We start from the raw sequence: 26,063 nt of genomic DNA on the forward strand, positions 1-26,063 counted from the left end.
ATGACAGAAGTAGTCATTTAGTTCAGTTATCTTTGCCTTCTTGGGTACAGGAAAATTGGTGGCCATCTTGAAGCATGTGGGGACAGCAGACTGGGATAAGGATTGATTGAATATGTCCGTAAACACACCAGCCAGCTGGTCTGCGCATGGTCTGAGGACGCCGCTAGGGATGCCGTCTGGGCCAGCAGCCTTGGGAGGGTTAACACGTTTAAATGTTTTACTCATGTTGACCACAGAGAAGGAGAGGGGGTGACTCAGTTCTTGTTAGTGGGCCGCGACATTGGCACTGTATTATCTTCAAGTGGGAAAAGAAGGTGTTTAGTTTGTCTGGAAGCGTGACATCGGTGTCTGTGATGTGGCTAGTTTTCTTTTTGTAGTCCATGATCTCCTGTAGACCCTGCCACATACGTCTTGTGTCTGAGCCGTTGAATTGCGACTCCACTTTGTCCCTTCGCTTTTCGCTTGTTTGATTGCCTTGCGGAGGTAATAACTACACTCTTTATATTCAGCCATATTCCCAGATCTCTTTCCATTGTTATCTTCTTATGTGCAAGTGGGATGGTAGCTTCCCACCTGGCCAACATCCGGTGAAATTGCAGAGAGCGAAATTCAAACTACAGAATTATCAATATTTAACTTTCATAAAATCACAAATGTAATACATCAAAATAAAGCTTAACTTCTTGTTAATCCAGCCGCTATGTGTCAAATTTCAAAAAGGCTTTACGGCGAAAGCACACCATGTGATTATCTGAGGACAGCGCCCCGCATACAAAACCATGAAAAACATATTTCAACCAGGCAGGTGCGACACGAAAGTCAGAAATAGCTAAATGCCTTATCTTTGATGATCTTCTTCTGTTGGCACTCCAAAAGGTCCCTGTTACATCAAAAATGGTCCCTTTGTTCGATAATGTCCTTCTTTATATCCATAAAAACTCAGTTTGGCTGGCGCGCTTCAGTCAATAATCCACCCAGTTTCCCTCCATCAAAATGCATACAAAATGAATCCCAAACATTACTAATAAACTTTTCCAAACAAGTCAAACAATGTTTATAATCAAACCTTAGGTACCCTAATACGTAAATAAACTATACAAGATGGAGAATCGTTATTGTCTTTACCGGAGAAAAATACCAAAGAATGCGCTCTCATTCACGCGCTTGGAAACACTACAGCCAAAATGGGAGCCACCTAGAAAAACTACAATTTCCGGGCCATTTTTCTAAAAACCAGCCTGATACTCTTTCTAAAGACTGTTGACATCTAGTGGAAGCCCTAGGAACTGCAATCAGGGAGGACTTTGCCTTCTAATAAAAGTGGCAGCCATTGAAAATAGTGGTAGACTGATTTTTTGGGGGTGGGATGGTTTGTCCTCAGGGTTTCGCCTGCCATATCAGTTCTGTTATACTCACATACATTATTTGAACAATTTTAGAAACTTTACAGTGTTTTCTATCCAAACCTACCAATTATATGCATATCCTAGCTTCTGGGCCTGAGGAACCGGCAGTTTACTTTGGGCATGCTTTTCATCCGGACGTGAAAATACTGCCCCCTACCCAAGAGAGGTTAAATGTGGTGGTTCACGCGTTCAGCTTTGCGCGAATGCCGCCATCCATCCACGGTTTCTGGTTAGGGTAGGTTTTAATATTCACAGTGGGTACAACATCTCCAATGCACTTCCTTATAAATTCAGTCACTGCGTATAGGTCGATGTTATTCTCTGAGGCTGACCGGAACATATCCAAGTCAGCGTGATCAAAACAATCTTCAAGCATGGATTCCGATTGGTCAGACCAGCGTTAAATGGTTCTAGTCACTTGTACATCCTGTTTGAGTTTCTGCCTATGAGGCGGTAGAGCAAGATGGCATCGTGGTCGGATTTGCCGAAGGGAGGGCGGGGGAGGGATTTGTATGCATCGCAGAAGTTAGAGTAGCAGTAGTCGAGTGTATTACCACCGCGCGTAGTGCAATCAATATGCTGATAGAATTTAGGTAGCCTTGTTCTCAAATTTACTTTGTTAAAATCCCCAGCTACAATAAATGCAGCCTCAGCATATATGGTTTCCAGTTTACATAGAGTCCAGTGAAGTTCCTTTAGGGCCATCTTGGTGTCTGCTTGAGGGGGAATGTTCACAGCTGTAACGATAACTGACGAGAATTCCCATGGAAGGTAATATGGTCGGCATTTGATTGTGAGGAATTCTAGGTCGGGTGAGCAGAAGGACTTGAGTTACTGTATGTTGTTATGATTACACCATGAGTCGTTAATTATGAAGCATACACCCCTGCCCTTCCTCTTCCCAGAGAGGTGTTTATCTCTGTCGGCGTGATGCATGGAGAAGCCCGGTTGCTGCACCGATTCCGACAACATATCCTGAGAGAGCTATGTTTCCAGAGAATGTTACAATCTCTGGAAGGCAATCGTTGCTTGAATTTCGTCTACTTTGCTGTCAAAAGACTGGGCATTGGCGGGTAGTATACTCGGGAGCGGTGGGCAATGTGCACGTCTACGGAGCCTGACCAGGAGACCGCTCCGTCTGCCCCTTCTGCGGCGCCGTTGTCTTGGGTCGGCCTCTGGGATTAAATCCATTGTCCTGGGTGGTGGTCCAAACAGAGGATCCGCTTCGGGAAAGTCGTATTTCTGGTCGTAATGTTGGTAAGTTGACGTCGCTTTCATATCCAATAGTTCTTCCCGGCTGTATGTAATAAGACGTAAGATTTCCTGGGTTAACAATGTAAGAAATAAACTAAATACTGCATAGTTTCCTAAGGATTCGAAGCGAGGCGACCACCTCTGTTGGCTCCAGTAGTCTGTGATAATGAGTCAAAGTAGTCTGTAATGCTGGCCATGGTCACTCACTAGTGCTTGCTTTGTTTACCGGCAATTTGTATGTTTCTGTGTGTGTGTGTGTGTGTGTGTGTGTGTGTGTGTGTGTGTGTGTGTGTGTGTGTGTGTGTGTGTGTGTGTGTGTGTGTGTGTGTGTGATGGGGGCGAGCTGAGCCGAGCTGACTGTCTAGGTTAGGGCGACCTGACTGTGACTGTGGAGCTGATTGTTTATTGAGCTGGAGATTAGACATCCACCGCGCCAGAGTCTGCCGCTGCTCTGTGTGTGTGTGTGTGTGTGTGTGTGTGTGTGTGTGTGTGTGTGTGTGTGTGTGTGTGTGTGTGTGTGTGTGTGTGTGTGTGTGTGTGTGTGTGTGTGTGTGTGTGTGCGTGTGTGTGTGTGCGTGCGTGTGTGTATGTGTATGTGTGCGTGAATGCCAGAGTCCTTGCCTGAGGAAAGGGAAGTCTTTAAAAGCTTGAAGTAAAAACCTTTTTTTTCTCCTCTGTTCTCTCTCCCCCACTTCTCTCTCGCTCTCTCAATTTCAATTTAAGGGGCTTTATTTGCATTTGTTTACATTGGCGTGGCAAGTTAAATATTTAATAAACAACAGTGAAATAAACAATAAAAAATGACAGTAACCCTAGTCACACCCTGGCCTAACCAAAATAGAGAATAAAAAGCCTCTCTATGGCCAGGGCGTGACAGTGGGCATGATTTGGAAATGCACACACATCTATATAAGGTCCCACAGTTGACAGTGTCACGCCCTGATCTGTTTCGCCTGTTCCTGTGATTGTCTCCACCCCCTCGAGGTGTCACTTATTTTCCCCAGTGTATTTATCCCTGTGTTTCCTGTCTCTCTGTGCCAGTTGGTCTTATATGTTAGTCAAGTCAACCAGCGTGTTTTTCCCGTACTCTTTTTGCTATTCTCTTTTTGCTAGTCTTCCCGGTTTTGACCCCTGCCTGTCTCCTGACTACTTTGATGTGAACAATTGTCTCTTATAGTTTCTCAAATCACATCCCTCTCTTAACAAAAACACTTTCATCATTTTTCATATAACATGCACAACGCATAGGATGAAAACTTTGTTCATGGGTATACTTAAATAGGTGAACGGATGATCTCCGCATGTGTGATTCCCACCGTGAAGCATGAAGGAGGAGGTGTGATGGTGTGGGGGTGCATTGCTGGTGACACTGTCTGTGATTTATTTAGAATTCAAGGCACGCTTAACCAGCATGGCTACCACAGCATTCTGCAGCAATACGCCATCCCATCTGGTTTGCGCTTAGTGGAACTATCATTTGTTTTTCAACAGGACAATGACTCAACGCACCTCCAGTGCTGTGTAAGGGCTATTTGACCAAGAAGGAGATTGATGGAGTGCTGTATCAGATGACCTGGCATCCACAATCACACAACCTCAACCCAATTCAGATGGTTTAGGATGAGTTGGACCACAGAGGGAAAGAAAAGCAGCCAACAAGTGCTCAGCATATGCGGGAACTCCCTTTCAACTATGTTGGAAAACCATTCCAGGTGAAGCTGGTTGAGGAAAAGTGTGCAAAGCTGTCATCAATACAAAGGGTGGCTACTTTAAAGAATCTCAAATATAAAACATATTTTGATTTGTTTAACAATTTTTTGGTTACTAAATGATTCCATATGTGTTATTTCATAGCTTTGATGTTTTCAGTATTATTCTACAATGCAGAAAATAGTAAACAGTTAAGAAAAACCCTTGAATGAGTAGGTGTGTCCAAACCTTTGACTGGTACTGTATGTTAACATGGGCTATTTTTAGAACTTTTCTTCTGGGATGCTTACTTGGTTTTATTCCTTTACTGGGAAGCTTCGAAGAAGTAGAAATGCTTATGTTATTTATGTTAGAGCAGGGTGAGCTGCACACAATAGCTGTAGGATCAGCTGAGGCATTCAGTGCAGTTAGAGGGACATAAATTAGTTTACTTACATTGTGTCTACCAATGCCCCTGGTGTATTGTACATTTGTTGTAGCATTATGATGACTCTGCGACACAATGGTAGGGATTAACTGAGCTGGGCTTGGGTCATTGATAAGTTATTGTCTCAACGCAGCCTTATCATGCTGTGAAAAGATCCAGGAACCCAAATGATTTGGGTGGATCCCATCCTCCTTATAAAACGTGTTTTGTTTCCAGAAGAAAATGTCAACAAAAGTTACACCCATTGAGCTGCAATAATCACGTAGCCAGTTGTGAAGAGAAAGAATTGTGCTAAAGCGTTCAATGCCACGATTCAGAGGGCACAGGGCCAGATATGATGGGTCTTTTGTTAGTGTCTAGCAGAGTCAATCAGCTCTTTAAAATACAGTTTCAACTGTTCAGAGCTGCCCTTCACAATGTCAATAAAATCCTCATGAACTACGATAGAATCGATTTCCATGTCCTGACGTAGTACATTCGGGAGCAGCTTAGTAATGTAATTTACTAGAGCTCCGGGATAGGACATTGTTTTTGCTCCAGGAAAAGTCATATTTCTTACCATGGAGCTGCCCAAAATAATGGCTGGCTAGAAGGAGGAGGAAATCCGCCCACTTCCATGCTTCACAGGATTCGGAGAACCCTTTACGGACAGGCGAGAGGCAAGATAACTTGAGCCTGTTGCTACGGCGCCTGATGCAGGCCTCCGACAGATGAAGAAGCTCCGCTCAGGGGACAGAAGGTTGCTGACGTCGACTTCAAAATCGTAGTAGCACGCACTGCGGCCGCATGTTTGGTGTGTCTCCCAGGTGGCTTGTGGCAAACTTTAAACAACACTTTTTATGGATATCTTTAAGAAATGGCTTTCTTCTTGCCACTCTTCCATAAAGGCCAGATTTGTGCAATATACGACTGATTGTTGTCCTATGGACAGAGTCTCCCACCTCAGCTGCAGTTCATCCAGAGTGATCATGGGCCTCTTGGCTGCATCTCTGATCAGTCTTCTCCTTGTATGAGCTGAAAGTTTAGAGGGACGGCCAGGTCTTGGTAGATTTGCAGTGGTCTGATACTCCTTCCATTTCAATATTATCGCTTGCACAGTGCTCCTTGGGATGTTTAAAGCTTGGGAAATCTTTTTGTATCCAAATCCGGCTTTAAACTTCTTCACAACAGTATCTCGGACCTGCCTGGTGTGTTCCTTGTTCTTCATGATGCTCTCTGCGCTTTTAACGGACCTCTGAGACTATCACAGTGCAGGTGCATTTATACGGAGACTTGATTACACACAGGTGGATTGTATTTATCATCATTAGTCATTTAGGTCAACATTGGATCATTCAGAGATCCTCACTGAACTTCTGGAGAGAGTTTGCTGCACTGAAAGTAAAGGGGCTGAATAATTTTGCACGCCCAATTTTTCAGTTTTTGATTTGTTAAAAAAGTTTGAAATATCCAATAAATGTCGTTCCACTTCATGATTGTGTCCCACTTGTTGTTGATTCTTCACAAAAAAATACAGTTTTATATCTTTATGTTTGAAGCCTGAAATGTGGCAAAAGGTCGCAAAGTTCAAGGGGGGCGAATACTTTCGCAAGGCACTGTATGAACATATTTAGTATAGTTTTATCTAAAAAGGATACATTTTTAATGCTTCAAATTTTTTATTTTCATGAAATTTTACTGAGGAGCCTCCACTGCTCATGATTGAGTGTTGCTCTGTTCAAGTAGACTGTGATTTTGCTGTGGTCTGATAGGGGAGTTAGTGGGCTGACTGTGAACGCTCTGAGAGACTCTGGGTTGAGGTCAGTGATAAAGTAGTCAACAGTACTACTGCCAAGAGATGAGCTATAGGTGTACCTACCGTAGGAGTCCCCTCGAAGCCTACCACTGACTATGTGCATACCCAGCGTGCGACAGAGCTGCAGGAGTTACCCGTTTTTATTGGTTATATTGTCGTAGTTGTGCCTATGGGGGAGGGAATGCTGTCACCTCCAAGTAGGTGTTTGTCCCCCTGTGCGCTGAGGGTGTCAGGTTCTTGTCCAGTTCTGGCATTTAGGTCGCCACAGACTAGTACATGTCCCTGTGCCTGGATATGAATGATTTCCCCCTCCAGGATGGAGAAGCTGTCTTCATTAAAGTATGGGGATTCTAATGGGTGGATATAAGTAGCACACAGGTGGACATTTTGATTTGTTGAGATCATTTCCTTCCTTTTGTAAAATGTTCTTGTTTTGATGAATTTAATAGAGTGAGTTAGGTCTGCTCTATTACAAATGAGCATACCCCCTGAGTTCATTCCCTGTTTCACACCTGGTAGTTTGGTGGATGGGACTACCAGCTCTCTGTAACTTAGAGGGCAACCAGTGGGTCCATCTCCTCTATACCTCGCTCTCTCTCTCTCCCCACCTTTCAATTCAATTCAAAGGGCTTTATTGGCATGGGAAACATGTTTATATTGCCAAAGCAAGTGAAATGGATAAACAAAAGTGAAATAAACAATAAAAAGTGAACAGCAAATATTACCATCACACAAGTTCCAAAAGAAAAAATACATGTGAAAGACATTACTGTGTTGTAGCGATGTACAAATAGTTAAAGCACTAAAGGGAAAATTAATAAGGTGCTAATCTCTCTAGTTACCTAATCATATTCACTGATAGGGGAACTGGAAGTTTGAGTAGTTTTGCTCTGTCTCTTCCTATGTTTTCTTGAAGCAACCAATCAACTGTCACTTTCAGGAAGTTTTCTTCACAGCATTGTCAACATATCTAACAAAGAAAATCACATGAAGAAAAGGCCATTTATTTGACGTGTTTAGAATGTTTGTTTTTTATCCTTTTTTTTCTTTCTGGGTTCAGTTTCTTAAAGATATTTTAAGAAAGGGATGTTGACCAGCATGGGTTTTAGTCACTGGCTCACCTTCTCACCCTGTCACAGTATTGATAGGGGGAAATATGACATGCCACAAACGTTGCCCTAGGTGACAGATGAAGGGACAACAGTGCCATATGTATTATTGAGAGAGAGATGACTCTGGATGAGTGTGATCGTGTGCGTGCGTGTGCGTGTGTGTAGAAGAGGTTATGTGAAGCTGTTAAGCAGTAATGAACAAGGTCATGTTGAACTGGTGTGTGTTTAATCCTGTGTGTGTAGGTGTGCGATGGGGAACTCGTATGCAGGCCAGTTGAGGACCACACGTTTTGAGGAGGTGCTTCATAACTCCATTGAGGCTTCTCTCCGCTCCAACACTGTGGTGCCACGGCCTGTCTTCTCACAGCTCTACCTGGAGGCAAAGCAGCCAACCCTGCACAACGGTGTGTGTGTGTGTGTGTGTGTGTGTGTGTGTGTGTGTGTGTGTGTGTGTGTGTGTGTGTGTGTGTGTGTGTGTGTGTGTGTGTGTGTGTTTCTGTATATGTGTGCCACAGGAGGTTGTTGGCACCATAATTGTCTAGGACGAGCTTGTGGTAATGACTGGAGCAGAATAGGTGGAATGGTATCAAATACATCAAACAAATGGTTTTATGCCATTCCATTTGCTCTGTTCCAGCAATTATTAGCAGCCTCCCCTGGTGTGCGCACTTGTGTGTGAGTGTGAGTGTGTTATAACACTCTGTAATGAGCATGTGTGTGTCATTAGGCCGGGTAGAGAATGAGGATGAGGAGGAGGAAGATGGCTCAGAGTCCAACAGCCCTCCCGTCCCGTACAAGATGAAGCCCACACCAGAGGGATGCTGCACGACGGACGGTACGAACACACGGTTCCCTCAGCTCCACCCCCCCACTGTCTTACGCTGCCTGGCCTGCGTACTGTCTGGAGGAAAGAGATCTCTGTCTGTCTGGTTACAGGTTAGGGTAACACTGTTTAACAGTTTGTGTGTGCATGCGTGTGGGTGTGTGTGTGTGCCTACCTATGCGTGTGTGTGTGTGTCCTTCTCAGGATTCTGCCAGGCGGGTAGAGACCTGCGTCTATCCTCCCTGGTGTCAGAGCCTCAAGACGTGCCCCCAGGATTCCAGCTGGTAGGGGCCTTGTCTGCAGGCGCACCAGACACCCTGCTGGTGTGTGCAGTCGACCACAGGTTCCTGCCCGATGAACGGGGATGCAACGCACTGCTGGGTGAGACACACACACACACATATATAAAGCCCAGTCTGTAGCAGGGCTAGGCAACCCCTGGTCCAGCGGGAAGGAAAAGAAAGGTTAAAGGTGAGAGGATAGACAGGGAGAAAGAGATTGAAGAGATTGAGAAAGAGTGGCGGTGGAGTGAGGTTTGCAGTTAGATGGATGGACAGAGGGAGAGTGGGGTTAGCAGCAGCTACAATGAGAGGGAGAGTGGGGTTAGCAGCAGCTACAATGAGAGGGAGAGTGGGGTTGGCAGCAGCTACAATGAGAGAGGGAGAGTGGGGTTAGCAGCAGCTACAATGAGAGGGGGAGAGTGGGGTTAGCAGCAGCTACAATGAGAGGGAGAGTGGGGTTGGCAGCAGCTACAATGAGAGAGGGAGAGTGGGGTTAGCAGCAGCTACAATGAGAGGGAGAGTGGGGTTGGCAGCAGCTACAATGAGAGAGGGAGAGTGGGGTTAGCAGCAGCTACAATGAGAGGGAGAGTGGGGTTGGCAGCAGCTACAATGAGAGAGGGAGAGTGGGGTTGGCAGCAGCTACAATGAGAGAGGGAGAGTGGGGTTGGCAGCAGCTACAATGAGAGAGGGAGAGTGGGGCTAGCAGCAGCTACAATCAGAGGGAGAGTGGGGTTGGCAGCAGCTACAATGAGAGAGGGAGAGTGGGTTTAGCAGCAGCTACAATGAGAGGGAGAGTGGGGTTGGCAGCAGCTACAATGAGAGAGGGAGAGTGGGGTTGGCAGCAGCTACAATGAGAGAGGGAGAGGGGTTAGCAGCAGCAACAATGAGAGGGAGAGTGGGGTTGGCAGCAGCTACAATGAGAGAGGGAGAGTGGGGTTAGCAGCAGCTACAATGAGAGAGGGAGAGTGGGGTTGGCAGCAGCTACAATGAGAGAGGGAGAGTGGGGTTGGCAGCAGCTACAATGAGAGAGGGAGAGTGGGGTTAGCAGCAGCTACAATGAGAGAGGGAGAGTGGGGTTGGCAGCAGCTACAATGAGAGAGGGGAGTGGGGTTGGCAGCAGCTACAATGAGAGAGCGAGAGTGGGGTTGGCAGCAGCTACAATGAGAGAGGGGAGTGGGGTTGGCAGCAGCTACAATGAGAGAGGGGAGTGGGGTTGGCAGCAGCTACAATGAGAGAGCAAGAGTGGGGTTAGCAGCAGCTACAATGAGAGGGAGAGTGGGGTTAGTGGCAGCTACAATGAGAAATGGAGAGTTGGGTTGGCAGCAGCTACAATGAGAGAGGGGGAGTGGGGTTGGCAGCAGCTACAATGAGAGAGGGGAGTGGGATTGACAGCAGCTACAATGAGAGAGCGAGAGTGGGGTTAGCAGCAGCTACAATGAGATGGAGAGTGGGGTTAGTGGCAGCTACAATGAGAGAGGGAGAGTTGGGTTGGCAGCAGCTACAATGAGAGAAGGAGAGTGGGGTTGGCAGCAGCTACAATGAGATGGAGAGTGGGGTTAGTGGCAGCTACAATGAGAGAGGGAGAGTTGGGTTGGCAGCAGCTACAATGAGAGAAGGAGAGTGGGGTTGGCAGCAGCTACAATGAGAGAGGGAGAGTGGGGTTAGCAGCAGCTACAATGAGAGCGGGAGAGGGGTTGACAGCAGCTACAATGAGTTAGGGAGAATGGGGTTAGCAGCAGATACAATGAGAGAGGGAGAGTGGGGTTAGCAGCAGCTACAATTGGAGAGGGAGAGAGGGCTTGGCAGCAGCCACCATGAGAGAGGGAGAGTAGGGTTGACAGCAGCTACAATGAGATAGGGAGAGTGGGGTTAGCAGCAGCTACAATGAGAGAGGGAGAGTGGGGTTGGCAGCAGCTACAATGAGAGAGGGAGAGTGGGTTTAGCAGCAGCTACAATGAGAGGGAGAGTGGGGTTGGCAGCAGCTACAATGAGAGAGGGAGAGTGGGGTTGGCAGCAGCTACAATGAGAGAGGGAGAGGGGTTAGCAGCAGCAACAATGAGAGGGAGAGTGGGGTTGGCAGCAGCTACAATGAGAGAGGGAGAGTGGGGTTAGCAGCAGCTACAATGAGAGAGGGAGAGTGGGGTTGGCAGCAGCTACAATGAGAGAGGGAGAGTGGGGTTGGCAGCAGCTACAATGAGAGAGGGAGAGTGGGGTTAGCAGCAGCTACAATGAGAGAGGGAGAGTGGGGTTGGCAGCAGCTACAATGAGAGAGGGGAGTGGGGTTGGCAGCAGCTACAATGAGAGAGCGAGAGTGGGGTTGGCAGCAGCTACAATGAGAGAGGGGAGTGGGGTTGGCAGCAGCTACAATGAGAGAGGGGAGTGGGGTTGGCAGCAGCTACAATGAGAGAGCAAGAGTGGGGTTAGCAGCAGCTACAGAACATGGTCAGGGTAGCTGACTGCAGTCACACACACATTATTAGTCCCTCTACCTGGGCTCTGCTACACACATACACACACACACATTATTAGTCGCTCTACCTGGGCTCTGCTACACACATACACACACATTATTAGTCCCTCGACCTGGGCTCTGCTACACACATACACACACACATTATTAGTCCCTCTACCTGGGCTCTGCTACACACATACACACACACATTATTAGTCCCTCTACCTGGGCTCTGCTACACACATACACAGACACACATTATTAGTCCCTCCACCTGGGCTCTGCTACACACATACACACACACACATACACACACACAAACACACACACCCGGAACACCAACCCACAGCCCAGCTGTAACCATGGAAAAATCATCACTCACACACTCTTTCTCTTGCTACGGGAGAAAAGTGTTACTGTTACTCCACTGAGTCACCACATGATACACACACACACTGACCCAGTGTTTGTGTGGTCATCCTCAGGGTTCTCGGGGAACTGTATAGGCTGTGGAGAGAAGGGTTTTCGCTACTTCACAGAATTCTCCAACCACATCAACCTGAAGCTGAGCACCCAGCCCAAGAAACAGAAGCACTTAAAGTACCATCTGTACAGGAACAACCAGGGACAGCTGGTCAGAGGGGCTGCTATCTGCTGGAAGGGCCTTGGTAAGACGGCAGGGGGATCCTCTGCATTAACTGTAGACTCGTACATTTCCTCAGTGAAAACAATATACTTCATTTTTTCAACCTTTATTTAACTAGACAAGTCAGTTAAGAACAAATTGTTTTTTACAATGATGGCCTATCCCTGCCAAACCCTAACCTAACCCGGACAACGCTGGGCCAATTGTGCACCGCCCTATGGGACTCCAAATCCCATCCGGTTGTAATACAGCCTGGAATCAAACCAGGGCCTGTAGTGACGCCTCTAGCACTGAGATGTAGTGCCCTAGACCACTGCGCCACTTAGGAGCTGAGCAAATTTCAAATAGGCTTTTTACCAAAGGACTGTACGTATTCACCCTGCACACGCTAATTGCACAAGTAAACAAACCAAAATAAAGGCAAAGTCTTCGTATGCTTTGTGGATTTCTAAATAAGCTTTTGAATCAATTTGGCTCAAGGGTCTGCTATACAAATTGATGGAAAGGGGTGTTGGGGGGAAAAACATACAACATTATAAAATCCATGTACATAAACAACAAGTATGTGATTAAAAATGGCAGAAAACACACATTTCTTTCCACAGGGCCGTGGGGTGAGACAGGGATGCATCTTAAACCCCACCCTCTTCAGCATATGTATTAATGAATTGGAAAGAGCACAAGAACAGTCTGCAGCACCCGGCCCAGACCTGGGCCCTGAGAGTAAATCTTAGTTTGACAAAAATAATTGAGACTTTGCATGCAGAATTCTGCAAAAAATATCCTCTGTGTACAACGTAAAACAGCAAATTATGCATGCATAGTAGATTTAAGCTGATACCTGCTAATTATCAAAATCCAGAAAATAGCCATTACATTTTACAAACACCTAAATGGAAGCGATTCCCAAACCTTCCATAACAAAGTCATCACCTACAGAGAAATTAACCTGGAGAAGAGCCCCCTAAGCAAGCTGGTCCGGGGGCTCTGTTCACAAACATAAGCCCCAGGACAGCAACACAATTAGACCCAACCAAAACATGAGAAAACAAAAAGAGAATTACTTGACACATTGGAAAGAATTAACAAAAAAACTGAGCAAACTAGAATGCTATTTGGCCCTAAACAGAGAGTACACAGTGGCAGAATACCTGACCACTGTGACTGACCCAAACGTAAGGGGAACGTTTGACTATGTACAGACTCAGTGAGCATAGCCTTGCTATTGAGAAAGGCTGCCATAGGTAGACCTGGCTATCAAGGGAAGACAGGCTATGTGCACACTGCCCACAAAATGAGGTGGAAACTGAGCTTCACTTCCTAACCTCCTACCAAATCTATGGCCATATTAGAGACACATGTTCCCTTCAGATTACACAGACCCACAAATCATTTGAAAAGGGCAACCTTGAAGTGAAGAACAAACACCATTGTAAATACATCCCATATTTATGATTATTTATTTTCTTTAACTACTTGCACATCGTTACAACACTGTATATAGACATAATAGGACATTTGAAATATCTTTATTATTTTGGAACTTCTGTGAGTGTAATGTTTACTGTTCATTTTATTGTTTATTTCACTATTGTTTATTATCTATTTCACTTGCTTTGGCAATGTAAACATATGTTTCCCATGCCAATAACGCCCCTTGAATTGAGAGAGAGCGAGAGAGAGAGCGAGAGAGAGAGATTAGAGAGAGAGAGAGATTAGAGAGAGAGAGATATTAGAGAGAGAGAGAGAGATTAGAGAGCGAGAGACAGAGAGAGAGACAGAGAGAGATTAGAGAGATTAGAGAGAGAGAGAGAGAGAGAGAGATTAGAGAGAGAGATTAGAGAGAGAGATTGGAGAGAGAGATTAGAGAGAGAGAGAGTTAATAGAGAGAGATTAGAGAGAGAGAGAGATTAGAGAGAGAGATTAGAGAGAGCGATTGGAGAGAGAGAGAGATTAGAGAGATAGAGAGATTAGAGAGAGAGAGATTAGAGAGAGAGATTAGAGAGAGAGAGAGTTAATAGAGAGAGATTAGAGAGAGAGAGAGATTAGAGAGAGAGATTAGAGAGAGCGATTGGAGAGAGAGAGAGATTAGAGAGATAGAGAGATTAGAGAGAGAGAGATTAGAGAGAGAGATTAGAGAGAGAGAGAGTTAATAGAGAGAGATTAGAGAGAGAGAGAGAGAGAGATTAGAGAGAGAGAGAGAGATTAGAGAGAGAGATTAGAGAGAGAGAGAGAGAGAGAGAGATTAGAGAGAGAGAGACAAAGAGAGAGAGAGAGAAACAGAGAGCGATTAGAGAGATTAGAGAGAGAGATTAGAGAGAGAGATTAGAGAGAGAGAGATTAGAGAGAGAGAGATTAGAGAGAGAGATTAGAGAGAGAGAGAGTTAATAGAGAGAGATTAGAGAGAGAGAGAGAGAGAGAGATTAGAGAGAGAGAGAGATTAGAAAGAGAGAGAGAGAGATTAGAGAGAGAGAGAGAGAGATAGTTTATATCAGTGGTTAACGCTCTCCTGTGTTTCTATGCTGTAATTTTGTAGACAGGGCTTGTCTGGGGGAGGTGTATTTAGGATGGGGGGGGGGTCTGTGACCCTACCTGTCTTTACAGGTGTGGAGGGCAGAGGTCTGGGGTCAGGGTTTAGGACAGGAGTCAGAGGGTAAATAGGAGTCAGAGCCTGTGGCTAGACTTACTGTGTTACTGATTAAGCCTGTGATGTTTCACAGGACAGAGACAGTTAGTCCAGCTACATGCTGGGCAGTCTAATGCTCCCTGACTGAACAGGAAGGGGGTTTGGAATGAGTTTCAGAGCTACAGTACAGTAACTAGAGTAGAGCTTACATTAACACGTTAGTACCATTTACATTATCATAATCACTGGAGTGACTCTAGTGCTCTTATTGGAAGAAAAAAAACATTAGTTCTCTCAAATTAGTATTGTGTGTTACTGTATTGTCGATTGTATTGTATACTGTCGATTCTGTCTTTTCAGAGAGCAGAGGGAGACAGACAGTGCCCAACGCCTCTGACGGGCATGTAACCTCAGACAATCACTTCCCCAACCCAGCAGTCACCGCTCACCCTGCACACACACCCGGGAACTACACAGGTACACACACACACAAATACACACACATACTCACAGACATACCCACACACACACATACCGTGCACACACTCACATAAATCCCCCCTCCACACACACACACTATGTAAGTGTCTGCTAGATTACCATTGTTGTTGTTTTTCGCTCCTCTAGCCAGTTTCCCTTTAGAACCCATTGCCCCCCCTCCCCTGGGCAACGGGAGCCACATCCCCCTATCCCAGAATCCTCTGCCCCAGACTCCCATACTGTCGAAAGGACCTGGGAGACCCACAGTTATAGGTAACCCGTGTGTGTGTGTGTGTGTGTGTGTGTGTGTGTGTGTGTGTGTGTGTGTGTGTGTGTGTGTGTGTGTGTGTGTGTGTGTGTGTGTGTGTGCAGACGTGTCGTGCATGTGTTTCTATACTTGTATGCATGTTTGTTTATGTATCATTATGAAGGCGTACAACATAGAATGACATATTCATTCTAGAATCTCTATGGGGTAGGAGGCATGCCTTTAAATGTGTGTGTTATCATTGTAGCCTCCCCTCCCCTTTCTCTCATCTTCCCACCTCCCCCTGAAAGGGAGAGCTTCTGTGTTTTATCAGTCTAAAGTACCCAGTAGGAGACGGCTGTATTGTGTGCGTGGGCCCATATTGTTACGACCCTCTTTCATTCAGCAACACTTCCCCACTAAAAGTCTACCTCTCTCTTTTCTCTGCCTCTTCCTTCCTCTATCCCTGAACTCAATAAAAGCAGGGCAGTAAAAAGTAATTATCTTTCAATTCAATTCAATTCAAAGGGCTTTATTGGCATGGGAAACATGTTAACATTGCCAAAGCAAGTGAAGTAGATAATAAACAAAAGTGAAATAAACAATCAGAAATTAACAGTAAATATTACAATGACAAAAGTTTCAAAATAATAGACTCTCTCTTTCTCTTTCCCTCTTTCTTTCCCCCTTTCTCTCTTCCCTTTCTCTCTTTCCCTCTCTCTCTTTCCCTCTCTCTCTTTCCCTCTCTCTTTCCCTCTCTCTCTTTCCCTCACTCTCTCTTTCCCTCACTCTCTCTTTCCCTCTTTCTCTCTTCCCCCCTCTCTCTTTCCGTCTCTCTCTCTTTCCGGCCGTCTCATTCTCAGTCTTAGTTGTAAAGTTGAAGGTTTCCTTCCTGCCACTCTGGGTTTTGATAGGGGTGTTTCAACACGTGGGCCCTTTGGTCTTTGTCTCTGTTGCTGCATAAGAAGAGAGCAGGCAGAGTGGTGAGGGAAGACAGCATGTATAGAGGGGAAGAGGAGGAGCTGGTTAATGTATAACAAAGACCATGCTATCTTTATGATCAATACTGAGCTACAGTTATACTGCAGTGGCTGGCTGGCTGGCTGGCTGACTGGCTGGTTGACTGATTGGCTGGCTGGCTGGTTGACTGGCTGGTTGACTGATTGGCTGGCTGGCTGGCTGGTTGACTGATTGGCTGGCTGGCTGGTTGACTGGCTGGTTGACTGATTGGCTGGCTGGCTGGCTGGCTGGTTGACTGCCTGGTTGACTGGATGGTTGATTGATTGGCTGGCTGGCTGGTTGACTGACTGGCTGGCTGGCTGGTAGACTGGCTAGCTGGTTGACTGGCTGGCTGGCTGGTTGGTTGGTTGACTGGTTGGCTGATCTGTTGGATAAAAGTAGTATAAATTAATGAACAAAGAAACAAAGAAACAAAGTGAAACAGAATTTAGGGTGCCGTATGATATAATGAATGAATGTCAGCTGTTCTTCAAGATGACATCATTCTGTGCTTTCTGAAACATCCCTCACGCCCAATACATACATAATAATGTGTTGCTTGTCCTGTCAGGTACACTCAATACGGGACCGCCTAAAAAGAGACACAAAGGCTGGTCTCCTGAGTCTTCTGCTGGGGCTGAGTCTGCTGTGAAGACCCCCCTATCTTCCTCCTCCTCTTCCTCATCACTCACCAATTGGACCAAACCAGGTAGGAGAGCTCAGAGAGAGAGAGAGAGAGAGAGAGAGAGAGAGAGCTTGTGTGTGTGTGTGTGTGTGTGTGTGTGTGTGTGTGTGTGTGTGTGTGTGTGTGTGTGTGTGTGTGTGTGTGTGTGTGTGTGTGTGTGTGTGTGTGTGTGCGTACGTGTGTGTCTTCTACAGGGTGTAGTTACCACTGTTTCAGTCTTCTACAGGGTGTAGTTACCACTGTTTCAGTCTTCTACAGGGTGTAGTTACCATTGTATCAGTCTTCTACAGGGTGTAGTTACCACTGTATCAGTCTTCTACAGGGTGTAGTTACCACTGTATTAGTCTTCTACAGGGTGTAGTTACCACTGTATCAGTCTTCTACAGGGTGTAGTTACCACTGTATCAGTCTTCTACAGGGTGTAGTTACCACTGTTTCAGTCTTCTACAGGGTGTAGTTACCACTGTATCAGTCTTCTACAGGGTGTAGATACCACTGTATTAGTCTTCTACAGGGTGTAATTACCACTGTATCAGTCTTCTACAGGGTGTAGTTACCACTGTATCAGTCTTCTACAAGGTTTAGTAACCACTGTATCAGTCTTCTACAGGGTGTAATTACCACTGTATCAGTCTTCTACAGGGTGTAGTTACCACTGTATCAGTCTTCTACAGGGTGTAGTTACCACTGAATCAGTCTTCTACAGGGTGTAGATACCACTCTATCACTCTTCTTCAGGGTGTAGTTACCACTGTACCAGTCTTCTACAGGGTGTAATTACCACTGTATCAGTCGTCTACAGGGTGTAGTTACCACTGAATCAGTCTGCTACAGGGTGTAGTTACCACTGTATCACTCTTCTTCAGGGTGTAGTTACCACTGTATCAGTCTTCTACAGGGTGTAGTTACCACTGAATCAGTCTTCTACAGGGTGTAGTTACCACTGTATCAGTCTTCTACAGGGTGTAGTTACCACTGTTTCAGTCTTCTACAGGGTGTAGTTACCACTGTATTAGTCTTCTACAGGGTGTAGTTACCACTGTATCAGTCTTCTACAGGGTGTAGTTACCACTGTATCAGTCTTCTACAGGGTGTAGTTACCACTGTTTCAGTCTTCTACAGGGTGTAGTTACCACTGTATCAGTCTTCTACAGGGTGTAGATACCACTGTATCAGTCTTCTACAAGGTTTAGTAACCACTGTATCAGTCTTCTACAGGGTGTAATTACCACTGTATCAGTCTTCTACAGGGTGTAGTTACCACTGTATCAGTCTTCTACAGGGTGTAGTTACCACTGAATCAGTCTTCTACAGGGTGTAGTTACCACTGTATCAGTCTTCTACAGGGTGTAGTTACCACTGTATCAGTCTTCTTCAGGGTTTAGTTACCACTGTATCAGTCTTCTACAGGGTGTAGTTACCACTGTATCAGTCTTCTTCAGGGTTTAGTTACCACTGTATCAGTCTCCTACAGGGTGTAGTTACCATTGTATCAGTCTCCTACAGGGTGTAGTTACCATTGTATCAGTCTTCTACAGGGTTTAGTTACCACTGTATCAGTCTCCTACAGGGTGTTGTTACCATTGTATCAGTCTTCTACAGGGTGTAGTTACCACTGTATCAGTCTTCTACAGGGTGTAGTTACCACTGTATAAGTCTCCTACAGGGTGTAGTTACCATTGTATCAGTCTTCTACAGGGTTTAGTTACCACTGTATCAGTCTCCTACAGGGTGTAGTTACCATTGTATCAGTCTTCTACAGGGTGTAGTTACCATTGTATCAGTCTTCTACAGGGTGTAGTTACCACTGTATCAGTCTTCTACAGGGTGTAGTTACCACTGTATCAGTCTCCTACAGGGTGTAGTTACCACTGAATCAGTCTTCTACAGGGTGTAGTTACCACTGTATCAGTCTCCTACAGGGTGTAGTTACCATTGTATCAGTCTTCTACAGGGTGTAGTTACCACTGTATCAGTCTTCTACAGGGTGTAGTTACCACTGTATCAGTCTCCTACAGGGTGTAGTTACCACTGAATCAGTCTTCTACAGGGTGTAGTTACCACTGTATCAGTCTCCTACAGGGTGTAGTTACCATTGTATCAGTGTCTCTCTTCTTTTTTGCTACGTACTGTGTTCCTGTGTCCACAGACAATGCCCCTCCAGTGAGTCTGTCCCAGGGGTCCTCCAACTCCCCCTCTCCTCCCGGGCCGTCTGTCACAGTGCCTGATCAGCTGCTACACACCTGCAGACTCCAGCCAATCATCTTCAGTGGTCAGACTGAGTGTGTGTGTGTGTGTGTGTGTGTGTGTGTGTGTGTGTGTGTGTGTGTGTGTGTGTGTGTGTGTGTGTGTGTGTGTGTGTGTGTGTGTGTGTGTGTGTGTGTGTGTGTGTGTGTGTGTGTGTGTGTGTGTGTGTGTAGTTCCTGTACCTCAGTGACATTAAATGCAAGATTGCAACAAAACTCAGCAAACACTGTGGTCCTTGAGGACTGGAGTCTGAGCCACTGTCTTAAAGCCTCTTAGCTTAGCAGTGGACAGAATGGTCCTCCTATAGCCACCCCTTCACCTCAATCTGTTACTCCACCTGTCTGTCTGTCTGTCTGTCCCTCTCTCTCTATCAACCACCCCCTCAAATCAAATCAAATGTATTTATATAGCCCTTCTTACATCAGCTGATATCTCAAAGTGCTGTACAGAAACCCAGCCTAAAACCCCAAACAGCAACAATGCAGGTGTAGAAGCACGGTGGCTAGGAAGAACTCCCTAGAAAGGCCAAAACCTAGGAAGAAACCTAGAGAGGAACCAGGCTATGAGGGGTGGCCAGTCCTCTTCTGGCTGTGCCGGGTGGAGATTATAACAGAACATGGCCAAGATGTTAGAATGTTCATAAATGACCAGCATGGTCAAATAATAATAATCACAGTAGTTGTCGAGGGTGCAGCAAGTCAGCACCTCAGGAGTAAATGTCAGTTGGCTTTTCATAGCAGATCATTAAGAGTATCTCTACCACTCCTACTATCTCTAGAGAGTTGAAAACAGCAGGTCTGGGACAGGTAGCACGTCCGGTGAACAGGTCAGGGTTCCATAGCTGCAGGCAGAACAGTTGAAACTGGAGCAGCAGCACGGCCAGGTTGACTGGGGACAGCAAGGAGTCATCATGCCAGGTAGGTCACACGTCTTGTGACCGTAGCGTACGTGTAGGTATGTACGGCAGGACCAAATCAGAAAGATAGGTAGGAGCAAGCCCATGTAATGCTTTGTAGGTTAGCAGTAAATCCTTGAAATCAGCCCTTGCCTTAACAGGACGCCAGTGTAGGGAAGCTAGCACTGGAGTAATATGATCACATTTTTTGGTTCTAGTCAGGATTATAGCAGCCGTATTTAGCACTAACTGAAGTTTATTTAGTGCTTTATCCGGGTAACCGGAAAGTAGAGCATTACAGTAGTCTAACCTAGAAGTAACAAAAGCATGGATTAATTTTTCTGCATCATTTTTGGACAGAAAGTTTCTGATTTTTGCAATGTTACGTAGATGGAAAAAGCTGTCCTTGAAACAGTCTTGATATGTTTGTCAAAAGAGAGATCAGGGTCCAGAGTAACGCCGAGGTCCTTCACAGTTTTATTTGAGACGACTGTACAACCATCAAGATGAATTGTCAGATTCAACAGAAGATCTCTTTGTTTCTTGGGACCTAGATCAAGCATCTCTGTTTTGTCTGAGTTTAAAAGTAGAAAGTTTGCAGCCATTTACTTCCTTATGTCTGAAACACAGGCTTCTAGCGAGGGCAATTTTGGGGATTCACCATGTTTCATTGAAACATGATGGGGTCTAAAACCAGACTGAAGCATTTCGTATCCACCCCTTCACCTCAATCAGTTACTCCACCTGTCTGTCTGTCTGTCTGTCTGTCTGTCTGTCTGTCTGTCTGTCTGTCTGTCTGTCTGTCTGTCAACCACCCCTTCACCTCAATCAGTTACTCCACCTGTCTGTCTGTCTGTCTGTCTGTCCCTCTCTCTCTCTCAACCACCCCTTCACCTCAATCAGTTACTCCACCTGTCTGTCTGTCTGTCTCTCTCTCTCAACCACCCCTTCACCTCAATCAGTTACTCCACCTGTCTGTCTGTCTGTCTCTCAACCACCCCTTCACCTCAATCAGTTACTCCACCTGTCTGTCTGTCTGTCTGTCTCTCTCTCTCAACCACCCCTTCACCTCAATCTGTTACTCCACCTGTCTGTCTGTCTGTCTGTCTGTCTGTCTCTCTCTCTCTCTCTCTCTCTCTCTCTCTCTCAACCACCCCTTCACCTCAATCTGCTACTCCACCTGTCTGTCTCTCTCTCTCTCAACCACCCCTTCACCTCAATCTGTTACCCCACCTGTCTGTCTGTCTGTCTGTCTGTCTGTCTGTCTGTCTCTCTCTCTCTCAACCACCCCTTCACCTCAATCTGTTACTCCACCTGTCTGTCTGTCTGTCTTTCTTGCTCTCAACCACCCCTTTACCTCAATCTGCTACTCCACCTGTCTTTCTTTCTGTCTTTCTGTCTGTCTGTCTGTCTGTCTGTCTGTCTGTCTGTCTGTCTGTCAACCACCCCTTCACCTCAATCAGTTACTCCACCTGTCTGTCTGTCTGTCTGTCTGTCTGTCAATCACCCCTTCACCTCAATCTGTTACTCCACCTGTCTGTCTGTCTGTCTGTCTGTCTGTCTGTCTGTCAATCACCCCTTCACCTCAATCTGTTACTCCACCTGTCTGTCTGTCTGTCTGTCTGTCTGTCAATCACCCCTTCACCTCAATCTGTTACTCCACCTGTCTGTCTGTCTGTCTGTCTGTCTGTCAACCACCCCTTCACCTCAATCTGTTACTCCACCTGTCTGTCTGTCTGTCTCTCTCTCAACCACCCCTTCACCTCAATCTGCTACTCCACCTGTCTTTCTTTCTGTCTGTCTGTCTGTCTGTCTGTCTGTCTGTCTGTCTGTCTGTCTGTCTGTCTGTCTGTGTCTCAACCACCCCTTCACCTCAATCTGTTACTCCACCTGTCTGTCTGTCTGTCTGTCAATCACCCCTTCACCTCAATCTGTTACTCCACCTGTCTGTCTGTCTGTCTCTCTCTCTCTCTCTCTCTCTCTCTCTCTCTCTCTCTCAACCACCCCTTCACCTCAATCTGTTACTCCACCTGTCTGTCTGTCTCTCTCTCTCTCTCTCTCTCTCTCTCTCTCTCTCTCTCTCAACCACCCCTTCACCTCAATCTGCTACTCCACCTGTCTGTCTGTCTGTCTGTCTGTCTGTCTCTCTCTCTCTCTCTCAACCACCCCTTCACCTCAATCTGTTACTCCACCGGTCTGTCTGTCTGTCTGTCTGTCTGTCTGTCTGTCTGTCTGTCTGTCTGTCTGTCTTTCTTGCTCTCAACCACCCCTTCACCTCAATCTGTTATTCTACCTGTCTGTCCCTCCATCCCTCCACCCCTCCTCCTATCCCCCCTCATCCCCCCATCCCTCCACCTCTCCTCCTATCACCCCTCATCCCTCCATCCCTCCACTCCTTAGGGGTATCCATTATCTCTCCATTTTCCCATGATCTGATCCTGTGTGTGTGACCAGTGTGTGTGACCTTTGTGTGTGACCCGTGTGTGTGACCTTTGTGTGTGACCCGTGTGTGTGACCCGTGTGTATGACCCGTGTGTGTGACCCGTGTGTATGACCCTTGTGTGTGACCCGTGTGTGACCCGTGTGTGTGACCTGTGTGTGTTTTGTCTCCGGTCCCAGGTCATGGCAGCCTACCTCGGCTGAGTGGTAAGGTGTCTGATGTGCAGGTCAGTTCCCTGCTCCAGAGCTGCTATCAGAACTGCCAGGCCCTGCCCAGGGTCTACCAACACTACGGACCCTCTCCCATACAGCCCCTGTCTGTAGAGATGCAGATACTACTCACTGTGTACTACCTGGTGCAACTAGGTGAGAGAGAGAGAGAAGGCCATCTGTAACACTTCAGCGATACAGATTGAATAGCACCCTAAATTGTGCAGAATGTACTATTACATTGAGACAGTGTGTAAAAACCTAGTTGGTAGTACCTGGTTAATGTCGTGTCCCTGCAGGTCCAGACCAGGTCCTGCTGATTGAGGACCTGGAGCAGATCTTCATGCGTTCCTGGAGAGAGTCCCACCTCAGTGAGATTCGCCAGTACCAGCAGCCCCAGCCTGGCCTCTCCCTCCCCCAGGCTCCCTACACCCTGCCTGGGCTTCCAATGCCCCAGGCCCAGCCTGGCCTCTCCCTCCCCCTCCCCCAGGCTCCCTACACCCTGCCTGGGCTTCCACTGCCCCAGGCCCAGCCTGGCCTCTCCCTCCCCCAGGCTCCCTACACCCTGCCTGGGCTTCCACTGCCCCAGGCCCAGCCTGGCCTCTCCCTCCCCCAGGCTCCCTACACCCTGCCTGGGCGTCCGCTGCCCCAGGCCCAGCCTGGCCTCTCCCTCCCCCAGGCTCCCTACACCCTGCCTGGGCTTCCACTGCCCCAGGCCCAGTCCCTCACCCCCTCCCAGCTGCCCTGGCTGGCCAAACTGGCAGCCTCGTCATGTGGGGAGGGAGTGGTGGTTCTGGGGGAGAAGGTCTCGATGGCTCTAGGGTTGTCTGACACCTTCAGTAGGCTGATGGAGGGACAGCTGGCTCATACCAACTATGTGGTCATCATCTGTACAGCCAAGGGACAGGAGACAGAGTCTTGCATGGTGGTGACAGGTGTGTGTGTAGAGGGATTGGGAGGGGGGGTGTCATTTTTGTTGTGGGTTCCTTTATCTGTAAGTGAACTGTGTGTGTGTGTGTGTGTGTGTGTGTGTGTGTGTGTGTGTGTGTGTGTGTGTGTGTGTGTGTGTGTGTGTGTGTGTGTGTGTGTGTGTGTGTGTGTGTGTGTGTGTGTGTGTGTGTGTGTGTGTTGTAGGTCAACACCAGTGTCGTGCCCTGACTGAGGGGATGTTCAGTCCCAGTGATAGTCTGAGAGAGATCAGTCAACAGCTGTCCTCTGGCATGACCCAGGAGCTCACTACCTTCTGCAACTCTCTGGGACCTGGTGAGTGAGTGAGTGAGTGAGTGAGTGAGTGAGTGAGTGAGTGAGTGAGTGAGTGTGAAGGGGGGGTGGAGAGAGAGAGAGAGAGAGAAAGAGACACAGAAACACAGAGAGAGAGACACACAGAGAGAGAGCGACAGAATGAGAGCGAGAGACATACCTGACCACTGTGACTGACCCAAACTTAAGGAAAGCTTTGACTATGTACAGACTCAGTGAGCATAGCCTTGCTATTGAGAAAGGCCACCGTAGGCAGGAATGGCTCTCAAGAGAAGACAGACTATGTGCTCACTGCCCACAAAATGAGGTGGAAACTGAGCTGCACTTTGTAACGTTCGTCGTCTTCCTCTGATGAGGAGTAAGAGAGGTCGGACCAATTTGCAACATGGTATGTGTCCATTTTAATAAGACAAACTGAACACTACAAAAATACAAAATAACAAAGTGAAACAAATGAAGCGGCCCCGTGTGGCACAAACACTGACACGGAAAATAATCACCCACCACTCAAAAGTGAAACCAGGCTACCTAAGTATGGTTCTCAATCAGGGACAACGATAAACAGCTGCCTCTGAGAACCATACCAGGCCAAACACAGAAATCCCAAAACATAGAAAAAGGAACATAGACAACCCACCGAACTCATGCCCTGACCATACTAAAACAAAGACATAACAAAAGAACTAAGGTCAGAATGTGACACACTTCCTAACCTTCTGTCAAATATATGACCATTTCCCTTTTGTACCTTAACTATTTGAACATCATTATAACACTGTATATATATATATATATATATAAATATATATATACAGTGCCTTGCGAAAGTATTCGGCCCCCTTGAACTTTGCGACCTTTTGCCACATTTCAGGCTTCAAACATAAAGATATAAAACTGTATTTTTTTGTGAAGAATCAACAACAAGTGGGACACAATCATGAAGTGGAACAACATTTATTGGATATTTTAAACTTTTTTAACAAATCAAAAACTGAAAAATTGGGCGTGCAAAATGATTCAGCCCCCTTAAGTTAATACTTTGTAGCGCCACCTTTTGCTGCGATTACAGCTGTAAGTCGCTTGGGGTATGTCTCTATCAGTTTTGCACATCGAGAGACTGACATTTTTTCCCATTCCTCCTTGCAAAACAGCTCGAGCTTAGTGAGGTTGGATGGAGAGCATTTGTGAACAGCAGTTTTCAGTTCTTTCCACAGATTCTCGATTGGATTCAGGTCTGGACTTTGACTTGGCCATTCTAACACCTGGATATGTTTATTTTTGAACCATTCCATTGTAGATTTTGCTTTATGTTTTGGATCATTGTCTTGTTGGAAGACAAATCTCCGTCCCATCTCCCGACTCCATCAGGTTTTCTTCCAGAATGGTCCTGTATTTGGCTCCATCCATCTTCCCATCAATTTTAACCATCTTCCCTGTCCCTGCTGAAGAAAAGCAGGCCCAAACCATGATGCTGCCACCACCATGTTTGACAGTGGGGATGGTGTGTTCAGCTGTGTTGCTTTTACGCCAAACATAACGTTTTGCATTGTTGCCAAAAAGTTCAATTTTGGTTTCATCTGACCAGAGCACCTTCTTCCACATGTTTGGTGTGTCTCCCAGGTGGCTTGTGGCAAACTTTAAACAACACTTTTTATGGATATCTTTAAGAAATGGCTTTCTTCTTGCCACTCTTCCATAAAGGCCAGATTTGTGCAATATACGACTGATTGTTGTCCTATGGACAGAGTCTCCCACCTCAGCTGTAGATCTCTGCAGTTCATCCAGAGTGATCATGGGCCTCTTGGCTGCATCTCTGATCAGTCTTCTCCTTGTATGAGCTGAAAGTTTAGAGGGACGGCCAGGTCTTGGTAGATTTGCAGTGGTCTGATACTCCTTCCATTTCAATATTATCGCTTGCACAGTGCTCCTTGGGATGTTTGGGAAAGCTTGGGAAATCTTTTTGTATCCAAATCCGGCTTTAAACTTCTTCACAACAGTATCTCGGACCTGCCTGGTGTGTTCCTTGTTCTTCATGATGCTCTCTGCGCTTTTAACGGACCTCTGAGACT

General features: G+C 46.4%; 1 protein-coding gene across 1 annotated transcript in view; it reads left to right on the forward strand.

Moving 5' to 3' along the window:
* Window positions 1–7,954: 7,954 nt before the first annotated feature.
* Window positions 7,955–26,063, forward strand: part of LOC139374320 (protein GREB1-like) — a 39,687-nt gene continuing 21,578 nt past the window's right edge. Inside the window, exons 1-12 of the mRNA XM_071115351.1 lie at window positions 7,955–8,108; window positions 8,432–8,539; window positions 8,732–8,908; window positions 11,746–11,928; window positions 14,893–15,009; window positions 15,160–15,285; window positions 16,830–16,967; window positions 19,093–19,215; window positions 22,705–22,890; window positions 23,034–23,191; window positions 23,456–23,669; window positions 23,869–23,997. Of these exons, the coding sequence (XP_070971452.1) occupies window positions 7,955–8,108; window positions 8,432–8,539; window positions 8,732–8,908; window positions 11,746–11,928; window positions 14,893–15,009; window positions 15,160–15,285; window positions 16,830–16,967; window positions 19,093–19,215; window positions 22,705–22,890; window positions 23,034–23,191; window positions 23,456–23,669; window positions 23,869–23,997 (1,813 nt within the window). The remainder of the gene's footprint in view (window positions 8,109–8,431; window positions 8,540–8,731; window positions 8,909–11,745; window positions 11,929–14,892; window positions 15,010–15,159; window positions 15,286–16,829; window positions 16,968–19,092; window positions 19,216–22,704; window positions 22,891–23,033; window positions 23,192–23,455; window positions 23,670–23,868; window positions 23,998–26,063) is intronic.

Source organism: Oncorhynchus clarkii, chromosome 19 (assembly GCF_045791955.1).
Source record: "Oncorhynchus clarkii lewisi isolate Uvic-CL-2024 chromosome 19, UVic_Ocla_1.0, whole genome shotgun sequence".
Classification (NCBI taxonomy): domain Eukaryota; kingdom Metazoa; phylum Chordata; class Actinopteri; order Salmoniformes; family Salmonidae; genus Oncorhynchus; species Oncorhynchus clarkii.